This window comes from Leptidea sinapis, chromosome Z (genome assembly GCF_905404315.1).
Source record: "Leptidea sinapis chromosome Z, ilLepSina1.1, whole genome shotgun sequence".
NCBI lineage: Eukaryota > Metazoa > Arthropoda > Insecta > Lepidoptera > Pieridae > Leptidea > Leptidea sinapis.
Window position 1 is genome coordinate 15,233,120 of NC_066312.1, and position 12,308 is coordinate 15,245,427.

Below are 12,308 nucleotides of genomic sequence, written 5' to 3' on the forward strand. Positions count from 1 at the left end.
CTTAGCATAAATCTTTAAAAGCTTCTTTTTAATTCTGTATTCATTTATATAATTATTTTTACTTATATGTTCAAGTGGGTTTCCAAAGCGCACGCTAACTTGGAAACTTCCTTGCTTCCGCCGTTCGTTTTCATTTGTTGCCGCCGTTAACAAATTCTATGCTAAATAACGTCTGCCCGATATTATTTAGATATTTATTTATTTATCAATTTTACACTCTCACAAACCAATAGACTAGTGACTGACTTAACTACTATCGTAATAGTATTTCTCGACAGCATCTGTCAAATTAGTTACTCATGGTACCGATTTTTTATGGACACATCCCAAAAAGTTACTCGCTAGCGATAAGATTACGATAGGTTTATTACTTTATGACTCATACTACCTAAATAAGTTCTACAGGTAACCGCCAGAGGCGTTGTTTAATTTTTCATACATATTTTTTACGCAGTAGCAGCGAGTAGGATCTCTGCAAACTCATGGTATAGATCTTTGTTTTCAATTTACCTGACGTTACCTTGCTAACATAATTTTATGGTGGTTATTGTATTCCTAACTGCTTATTCATAAGAAAACGGTTATCGAAAGTAAAAGAAAAGCTATAATAGTTAAAACATATTTTAGGCCTTATTATTCATAATCGTTTGTAGATAAAAATTTATCGTTTATGTTACCATTTCGGAGAAAAAACCGTAACTAAAGCTATTTTATCGAGGTTTTGTCTCTTAAAATAAACAAACCACAGTGTAAATAAATTGTCAAAAATCATTTATTTATTCGTTTATTAAACTTTATTTGTTAATGTCACATGACGGTTTTTACTTTATTTTTAATTATTATGGCCGATTTAACGAACGTATTATTAATTCGGTTAAAGCGACTAATAGATTGGTTGGTTATAAGCTCGTATTATCGAGTTCCACACAGTATAAAAAAAAATCAGCGGAGATAATTGAAACTGTTCGAACAGTCCAAATCGGATGCACTTTTGAAGTTTGTACTAGATAACTAATTGGTACTTAATTGAGAGCATCAGATTCGCTTTGTCTTCTTTAGTTATATTAATTAGCACGATCCCATTAAGTGTGTTGTTTTAAAAATATTAAAGAGCCCCATGTGACCCAGGCTTAATGTTGGCAGCAATTTGACAGAATTCAAATTTTAAGAAATAAGTTCAGTATAACCCTCCGATTATCTACTTTTTTGCACAAATTTTAGCCGAACATTGGCTGTTCATAATGTGCTCAATTCAGTAAGTTTTTCGCCTAATTATTTGGAAAACTCAGAAAAACGCGTTTTTTCAGAGATTACATAGCTTAGCTTGTTCCCGAAAATTCCCCTGTAGTAGAGCAGTTTCCGAAGTATGGTAGATATAGATAAAAATAGGTATATATACACCTATATATACAAGAATTTGTACGATTAAGATATTACTAGAGATATATGTATGTATATATAGATAAAATTATATGACTTATTACATCTAGTATGCTTGCTTTGCAAAATTCTTAAGTTATATTCTTATATACCATGATATTTTATTGTATCATTAGAACCGCTATCGCTCTCCATAGTCCTACCGGTTCGATCTTTACCCGGCATGTAATAATATGTTTTCGGTTTTCGAATTCACATCTACAGTTAGGGTCCAACCCTTAAGGTCGGCCACACTCTTCTGACTCCCTGAATTGCAATATGGGCCGTGGTGATCTCACACCATCAGGTAAACCGTGTAGAAACTCGCTTAACCTCTACTTCAATAAAAAAAAAGATAACTACAGACTTTCTTTCGCTTTAGCATTTGCACTTCTACCCACATTTGAAATTCTCTTATGGAAAATAAAATAGGAAAATAAGATTTTCACAAATCAGTTTTTTTTAAAGATACTGAAGGGAATTTATCCAAGTGCTTAATAATAAATAACGAAACTATTAGGTTTGGGAAAATAGCGACCATTACATTCGTAACACTAACTTTGTGCTGCTCTCACTGACACTGCATTAAGTCCATAAAGGTAGATTTTTTTTCTGCTTGCGTTACGTCATTTTTCTTATCTTTGTATTACAATTTTAAAATGTCTTTTTGTTGAAATTTGAGCTCCAAAACACAAAATCGTTGAACTGCTTCCAAAACGTTGCAAGGCTCTAGTGATTCCTATGGTCTTGCAGGAAAATATTTGAGAAAATGGTCATTTATTGACAAAAATTATTAGATATCATTTATTAAAAATATATTTATTAAAAATAGGTTAGGAAGTGTTAAGTGTTGTAATAAGAAGTAGCATTATGAATTTTGGAGGAAAAATCTAGTTAGGATATTTTATCTTCAAGACTGAGTAACACAGACGGTTCGTTTTGTTTGTCAAAAGGAATAGTTATTTATGCAACTGTTGTGTAATAAGGGGCATTAAAACACGAATGTGGATTTATCACACGAGGCGAAGCCTAGTGTGATAATAGTATCACATGAGTGTTTTAATACCTAATAATTATCAACAGTTGCATACAAGACTTTATCTACACCCAAAATATGAATCCTCTATAAGATTCTGAAACAGTTAGCTTACTGCTAACATTAAAACAGCCAGTCCTAGTAGTAACCTAATATCATCCATTACTATATATAAATAAAATAAGTATTAATGAAACAATTATTTATTTTAGTAGTAATTTACATTTTGTATAGTGCAATACTTAAAATTCACTTGAATATTATGTTCTTTTGGAAATTAATCGCTCATTTTTTGTAAACAAAACTATAAAAATATCGAATAAAAATGGCGGGGATTCGAATGACCTACCTTTTTTTACGGCGCGCGACGTTGTGGTGGTGTGGAACGCGCGTAAATCAAAATGTTCTTTTTTTTTAAATTCATATAGATGCCACGCATCGAGCAATAAGAATATGGCTGTCTGTTAAAACTCTTTGAGCATGAAGGGAATGAAAAAAAAATAGGAGTGTTGTTATGAAATTCAGTACAACATTACAACACTCTTTTGGGTGATGTAATGGTTATTGTAACATTGGGTTTTTTAATGTTGGCAATAAGCTAACTGTTTCAGAATCTTTAATAGAGGATTTAAAGCATGGGTGTAGATAAAATTATTTATCCGCTTACAATATTTGGTAAAATTAAGATTGAACGTCTTTAAGGTGGCCGAATGGAGGAGGAACATACAACTTTCAAGTGGAGGTGCATAATCATAGACTTAGGAGAGTCATATATGTATAGCGTATAGACGATCTGACAGCCCCATAATACGTAACCAATTTTGATTTCTCAATGACTTCCAGTGGTTAATAACTATTATTAGGAGCTTACGAATTCACAATCAAAGTCGGTTACAGTAACAATACATTCGCTTATCTTTTCTTTCTCGCTGTATCTCCGTTAGAGATGTTCTTCTCTCTCGGACGCATTTTTGTCTATACGACATTATATTGTAAGTCTATAATACATAATAAGAGGCGGGATTGTCTAAGTAAAAATTTAGTTTAGTATGAAACGTGCAGTGATTTGACATAAGTTTGAAATAGTAGTAATTACAGTATGGCGATTGGCGACGAAGTATAATCCGGCTAAGTTTGAAAGCGAACAGTTGCTTTAAACGGAGTGGATATCGGATGTCCCCGTTTTTTACAAGATTATAGCCGTCATCTGTCAACCTATCAATGACTGAACGTTTTATACAATGAAGCGAATCGCTTTTATCTTAGAGTTTCGCTAGGGTTCAGTCGCGATTAGCTACTTTCTGTGACATGACGTCTCGACCGTAACGATAAACATTACACCCATTATTACTATATTTAGAAAAAAATAATAGCTGCATGTGAATATGACATTTATTTCAAGTGTCTTCTAGCGCTGAAAAGTTGATATGCTTCAGCAGGTATGACAAAATAATTTAGTTATTCTTATTATAGAGTAATTTAGTTACTAACATTAAATACAGAAAAACTCATTTATTATAAGTCAACTCAGACAAGTAATCTAACTGATGTATTACGGCGGTTCCCAATATACTATCTACAGATAGAGATGAATTACTACCTTCTACTGTCAGTAATTAGCTGTCAATAATCTGAAGCTGTCCCAATATACCCGATAAGTCATTCTTATCGCCTTATATTGGGACGCGTGAATTGCAATTTCCATACAAACTTCTATCGCTAGTAAGTCGTCGTCCCATTGACAGACAGCGTGTACGGATAAGGTGAATTACCGTCGATAAGTTTATTGGGACAGAAAAGTTAACGATAGTTACGATTTTTATCTCAAGTAAGAGATAGAGTGCAAGTCTAGCTAGTATTGGGTACTTTTGTGTATCATATATTAATTTAACTTGGACGATGTGAGTGCAATAAAGGAGAACTTCCTGCCATACACTTAAGCCTAATAAAAAACAATGACTTAATAAGTTAAGTACACTCACTTAACTTAAGTACATTAAGATATTAATAAAACAAACATTACTAATAGTCCTATTTTATTGTTTATTGGTTTTGTGAAACAACTTCCCCATGCCTTATTAATAATACAATTAATAATAACTAAACTGTAAGAGAAACAACTAGGGACTACATAGTTTTTCTTCGTCTAGTTTGTTATAAACAATGGGATTGTTGTGTATTAATATAAATACAATATATATGTACAAATTGTTTAAAATAACGTAGTTTGTAAAATCAGCAAGTAATTCTTTCAAAGAAATATCAAGATAATTTTAAAAAGTAACGAAAACTGTTTGGCCCCTTAAAAGGCATTTAATATTATGAGTGTGGTCCTGCCCTCATGTAAAATTTATTTTAAACTTGAAACTTATATAAACATTAGAAATTCTAGAAGTGCAAAAACAATATTTTGCAAAAATGAAAAACTTTCATTGATGTTTTACTGTAGTTGTTGTAGTATGTTTTATAATATTGTATAAAAATTACTTTACACTAAATAATATACTTACGTTGTCATAAAAAAAAATATCATTTTGTTAAATTGCTTGAAACGGGATTAGTTTAAGCAATTTCAGGAACTCAATTCAGTATGTAAACAAACCATAAAAATTATGAGGTTGATTTGTGAATATGCAGTTAGATATGGTTTTCAATCAATTCTTTTTATTAAGAATAGCTGTATATAATACTAATTATTACGTAATAACTATGCAAAACTATTCATATTCCTAGCAGTAACATTGCACATTTTTCTTAAGTATATATATGTACATTTAAGTATTAAAACATTATGTATTTATAATTCGCAATTATCTTTGTGCTTATTTACTAATTTCTAAAGTATTTTTTTGAATACAAATATCTTTTCATGTAGGAAATGGGAATGACTTATAGATTTAATTTCAAGTACCTATTGTATGTAAAATTAATGTGTTTTAATTATAATTATTTGGAACTCATTGGTGTCAAACGAATTTATTTACTTACAACAAAATTATTGCTACATACTAATGAGTGAAATGTGTTTTATCTACTTATTTACAATTAAGCTTTAATTCTATTTTGGCTAAAGTTTTCTAATAATGCTTATTCTAAATGTTGTGCCGTGCTATTTTAAGGAATTTTACCAGTAGGTAAATATTTTAGTTGCAACAAATATTAAATAAACATACATTATTCAATGTGCTGAGACCACTTTTTCGAAAGTTTCTATTAAAATATTGTTTTAATATTATTAAAAAAAGTTATGTGCATTACCTCAATATTAACAATAATAAAATCGTTGATAATGACTAGATGGTTAAAATGATTTAATTTTTAACAACAAATTAACATTTTACATTATATTTAACTCTTTTCAAAAATAATCGAAAATCTATAGACAATAAGTTTTATATTTTTCTCTAGCCATAGTCTAGTCTAATTGTACAATTTGTTTTCTTCTTCGATGTACCTACAAACTGGACACCTAAATAATTTTCCTAAAGTATCCACTTCGATTCTGCGATACGCAGTATTGAAATTACTAACATTAAACACAGAATATTGTTTATTTATTTGCAAGGCACATTCTTTTATAAATCCTGATTTCCAAATTTCCGTGTAAATTCTTGAGATCAAAATTAAAAAAGTATTGCTAATTATAACAAAACGAGTATTTATTAACACATTAAAAGCGACTTCAATAAGTTATCGTTATGATATGTATTTTAAATATGTTCTCGTAGATAATAATAAGGTACCCTGTGTTTTAAAAATATAAAAGAATTACGTCGAAAATCTATTTAAAAATATTATACATTATCTACAAGAATAATAAAATAACATAAAATGGGTAAACACAACAGGTGGACATGAGATCATATATAATTGCTCTTGACAGGATACTTCACACGCAGGTCAAAGATCAATGGCCATTCCTTCCCTGGCCAGACTCTCCACAATGCGGCTAACTGCTCAATATCCATACCCAGCACCTGGATATAGAAGAGCGGCGCCGCCACCCGACGGTCAGTGTTGCGCAGCAAATTTCATACGTTTCTGCTTTTGTCTTTGATTACAAAACCAAACCCGAACTACGTTCTTTTTCAAATCTAGTTTTTCTGCAATAGCTGCAATTTTTTCGCCTGAAGGCCTTGGTTGTACTGCAAAATACGCTTCAAGGCTTCTTTTCTCTGGAGCCGCGATTGATGTCCTCTTACGCTTTTTCTCGCCTGCAGGTAACACGCTAGGAGCGTCTGGATCACGTCGTTTATTTTTGGCTTGGGCCTCGGCTTCCTCAAGCCAAGCTTGTAATATAGGTTTAAGTGCAATCATGTTATTGTGGCTTAATGTTAAACTTTCAAATCGGCATATAGTACTTTGAGAGAGGGCTCCAACTCCAGGCAGCTTTAAATTTGCTAGTGCTTTTCCAACATCAGCCTGCGTTACGCCAAGTTTTATTCTTCTCTGTTTAAACCTCTCCGCAAACGCTTCAAGTTCCCGTGGATCAGTATCGGTATCTGGATGTAAAGCAGCTGCTGGATGAACTAAGTGGGCTGGTGGGGCATGACCTAAGCCACCGCCATGATGATGATGGTTCATAACATGGTTCATTGCACCATATCCATGTAGCTGATGATGTGGTGGAGCTCCTTCACCCATCGGAGCTAATGTTGTCATCGATGTTGCGGTACCTGGCTCAAGCATATCCAAACCGTCCATTCCATGATGACCCATCTGTGAAAAGAATGGCTTTTGTAATTCGTTTTATGACGCTGTCTAAATTTAAACGATTCAAGGGTTTGTTAGATGTACTTATAATAAACTGTATTGACATATGCCATGTTAATTTCTGTATTCATAACAAATTGATCGTTTTATGTCAAATACAAAAGTGGGGACTGCAACAATGGATCCTCTCGCGGGCGATATGGAAACATAAACAGTCATCTTTGTGCACAGATTTGCACTCATTCTTTATGAGTGCAAACACTTGTTTTTGCATAGGGGTGAGTCTGTTGTGACGTTGATTGGATGTGAGTGTTTTGCCAATATGCTTACGTTGTTGACCGTCATTGTGACTAAAATGAAAGTTTCAAGTATTCATACTAATAATGAATACGTACAATGATTGTGTTACTATAAAACCTCTTTACTGGGCGTTAATTTCAGTGACTCTTTTGTAAATAATTTTTTAAATGTTATTTGTGTATGTTTGATTATTATTTTTAAATGTATTAACGAATTTACTGAACAAATTGTGAAAAAATGTGTACAATAATTGTAAAATGTGTACAACTACCTTGCTATATATAGGTAAATGTATATAACATAGATAGTAGGTACAATATATATTTTTAATGTATTACTGTAGTATGTATACGTATATATATATCTTTGATTATATTATTTCTATTTTATTGTATGAATATATTCACAATTACTATTTCATATAAATTTAATTTTTAATCTTTATTATTAAGCGCAGAACTAATATGTGATAACATTATAAAATAAAAATCAGCGGAACACGTGGTCTAGAATACGTGTATTATAATTTTGAGAACCCATTGTCTACTCATGTTTTTGTATTTCTGTTTGTGATTTTCTAATAAAAAATATAAATATTTAAAATTAAATAAATGAATTCAAATGAATGTTGAACACATTGTCATCATTGATGAAACCTAACCAATTTAGAATCAGAAATCTTAAATAATGCGATGTTAACGTATTTCCAAATGTAAGGGATGTCTATTAATTTATAAACACATTGACGTTAATGTGAGTACTACTGCTAAGTATCGCTTTACTTAATTTTGTTATATTAAGCCTCAGATAATGCGGCCTATTTCGAATACAAAATCCGTTGAATTTCTTCATATGTTTTCGAATGGGTAGATTTTGACATCAATAAGGGATTTAAAAGAAATTGAAATGTAAATCAAACTCAAACTATTTGAATTTGAACAAAATTCAAATTTGCACAAAGAGTATTTAATAGTTTAAGTTAAATCATGATTTTTATCACTATACAAGCAAAAATGTTTTACTCTCATTAAACTTTTTATACTTTTTCCCAATAACAGAGCACACGAAACGAAGGCCATAAGTCTTGCTAACAATTTTCGACTATCTAGGGTGGAATACTTGGCGCCATAGGTACGTCCTGGCATTAATTCCTTGGGGAACAGTAGATCACTATTACACGGATACAACGTCGAGTTTGCACTATAAGTTACCCAAATAGACTTTCTAACTTTGTCAACCATACATTTTTTGGGTTTGTTTCTACATTTTATTGACCTGGGTAAAAGAGGTTTCATGCACGTGATAATTAAATCAGCAGATTCTACATAAAATTCTCGCTATAAATAAAATCTTTGTTAACTGACATTTTTAGCGCTATATATGTAATATTTGTTTCTTTTGTAAAATGCTAAGTGAAGAAGAAGAAGTGCTAAGATATAATGGATTTCTTCAATAGGATGTTAGATATCGATATATCAATGGCATTCGAGTAAATTCCAAAATGACTTGCTGCAAGTGTTGACTACTAGAGTTGTCATACATGACTTTCATGATGTCATAAATGATACTAAGATAATTTATACATCTAGATAAAGTCGCTTGCTGTTCGGCAACTCATGAGAAAAGGGCAGGTTTAAAAACTTTAATGTGTGGGACAAGCTACGTCTTACACTCGCAATTTGAAAATAGAGGTTAACAGTTCACCACTATTCGTTTCGACGTTTTCACAGCTATCACAGTCTATGTTTGTTTCGAATAGAAGAAGCTTATTTAGCAGTATTTTAAATGGACAGCTGGCGTAGTGACGGTTACCCTATGATAATCTAGATTTATTTACTCAATTGGCTGTAATAGATTTAAGAAAGGGCGCGCTATCTTTTAACTTCCATTGTCTATCATAACATTGAAATTGGAACGGGAACGACAAATAGGTAATCAATTAGTAAGTATTATTATATTAGTATTACGAATAAATAATTTCTAGCAAATAATTATTACACCTCCAATAATGCCCAAATATATATTTTAAATATATCTTATTTTTTTATCATTGATATCATCGTCTTATGAAGTGTAGCGAAACGAAAGTTATATATTTTACCTTAACAGGGGTGATAGACTTAGCAAGGCACAATTGAATATCAAATCTCTATGAAATTCTGCCAAAATTTATGAAACAACCGATCAAATATTTTTAAAATTGAAAAAATAATCTTTGGATCAGACACCATGTAGAATTGAAACATGGATTATTTTTTTATACACACTTTGTATGTACAAAATACAAAAAAAAATATATTTTTCAATAACTTTTTTACAAATTTTCTTTATAGATCATATTTTACAATATAGTTATACTTTTAAAATAACAGAGCAACAAAAAATTACCCGGCCGGTTTAATATCAATGTCTCAACAAGTTTTTTCATACTTTGACTAAGTTTTAAGTGTGTTAATGTGATCGACCCTCGCTTCGTTTTCCCAAGTGGTTTCTATGACAATTGCTTGCTACAGTAAAAATACTCATATGTCCTGTATTCCCTCGTGTACGTAATTTCTTTCCCCTTTCACTTTATTTTTAATCTTTGCTTAGTGTTTATGATGTGTATCAGCAGTGAATTTTGTTATTTAATTGTTGTAAGCACCTATGTTATAATTATCAATTAGCATAAATATTTTTTTACCAATTATTTATTTATTATATCGAAGACCGATATAGCCGAATGGCTAGTCTAGCCCAGCCTACTAAGCTCGAGGTATGAAGGGTATGAAGCCCGGTAGGTGCAATCGTTTATATGATGCATATGGATGTTTGTTCCGAGTCATGGATGTATATATGTATTTATGTATGTTTAAGTATGTATATTGTATTAAATATATCATTGTCTTGTACCCATAATAAAGGCTATCCCTAGTATGAGGCAAGATAATTTGTGTAAATCAATATTTATTTAAATTTAGAAATAATATTTTTTCGTGCTTGACACAATGTGTCTTTAGTCTTTGATGTTCTTTTCATTTGAAAAGCTTATAAGTTGCTAGATTTATAAGGGGTTTTCAATGTGTTCATTATATTAATATTTTCTCGGCAGGAACCTCTTAAAAAATTGCTAAAAAAATAAATTAATCACTTGAAGCATCGCCTATGCTTATAACAATATTTGTATATTTATGATTCTGATCGCATAATTGTTCTACAATGTTCTAATAGTTAATAGTTGTATACTGTATTTAAACTTATTAAAATAAACAGATTAAAATATATTTTAAACAAACTTTTACGCATGCCACTCAGGCTGCAGATGTTGTGAAGATTAAAGGCGTTTGAGACCCCAAACGACTGCGGTGTTTGGGTGGTATAAAGTACACATTATGGGGGTTGCGAGCTACCCCAACAAAGAGGGATTGGAAAGGAAAGCGTGTCAAAGAACTGAAAAGATATCGACATAATATCCTATTCATACATAAAACTTATATAAGAATAATTAGGTACTAATATTTTGTTTCATGGCCAAATATATTATTATATTTGTTAAATATGATAAAAATACAATATTTTCGGGATTAGCTTCGAATGTCAGAATTTTTATTAATTTGAAATAATATTGTTTTAGGTAGTAAAAGGTATAACAGCGATCATTTATAATTTTAGGTACAAATACAATTTAAGTACTACTAACCAAATTGATATAGTCCTCTTTACATAATGATTTCAATATTATCTAACTCAGAATTAACTGTCTTGACCTTTAAACTAAGTATTTAAAGAAATTGTTTTTAATCGGCATATTATTTTAATATATTATTCTAATTATCAGTAGGAACACTATTATTTAACTATTATTTGTAACGATTTACTATACTGAGGAACAATAATTTAAAAAAATTCAGTAAATGTTGGTTATGATTACAGAACAGATTTCGACTAAATGCATGTGAAAGTTTTAAAGTCGTGTTATAGGAAATGAAACGAATAATTAGTTTCTATGTATTTGCTAATCTCCGAAACGGCTGGATTGGTTTTGACGGGCCTTTCACTGGGAGATCGCTAGTTATTTTAATAAAAAATTGGCTACCTTTTATTCAAAAAAATAAATTCATGCTAATCAGATAATATCCATGATAACAGTATCCAATGACTAGACTGCCACACAATTCGTTTCGTGTAAATCATATTATTTGTAAATAGACACGATATTATGGTATTATGCACAATAAATATACAACTATTACAATGTATATTAAAGTCATCCCCTTAAATTATTGTGTGAATAGTTACCATATTATGTACAGTACAAGTTTCCGAACACAATCTACAACATTACATCGAATAGTGCATAAAATTACCTCATTTTTATAGCAGGGCGCATATATATCTTACATCTTACAGCCCTCACTTTTACCCCAAGTCAGCTTGCTCCCAGAGGAGTCAGCCCTTGCTGTTACCGACGTAGGAAGGCTAAAAGATTTTCGAAGGTGTATTGAGCATAGAGAAATGCATTTACTTTTATTATTATTATTTATGCCAGGGTAAAGGCGTAGAGCGTTCCAATTTAACAACAATTTTATGATTGTACCTTATTTTTATGTTCTTGAAATTCGATTGATATGATTAGTTTGGATTGCCTTCAGGCAGGTTAGGGATATTTTATGGATATTATGTAGTGTAACTTTTATTGAAGGAACACTGAATTCCTTTTCTTTTTGATGCAGACTTCACACACATAGATTGCACCGTAAAATCAACTCATTTTGTGAAAAAACAATGTTACGGAGTCTTACTATAATACAAATGCTAACACACTTGCAAAAGTATAATACATTATAAAAAACTGCATTCA

The 12,308-nt window shown here is 31.1% G+C and overlaps 1 protein-coding gene across 1 annotated transcript in view; it reads right to left on the reverse strand.

Moving 5' to 3' along the window:
* Nucleotides 1–6,206: 6,206 nt before the first annotated feature.
* LOC126978957 (inhibitory POU protein) overlaps nucleotides 6,207–12,308 on the reverse strand; it is a 58,917-nt gene continuing 52,815 nt past the window's right edge. Inside the window, exon 4 of the mRNA XM_050828087.1 lies at nucleotides 6,207–7,189. Coding sequence (XP_050684044.1) covers nucleotides 6,467–7,189 — 723 coding nt within the window. The 3' untranslated portion in view covers nucleotides 6,207–6,466. The remainder of the gene's footprint in view (nucleotides 7,190–12,308) is intronic.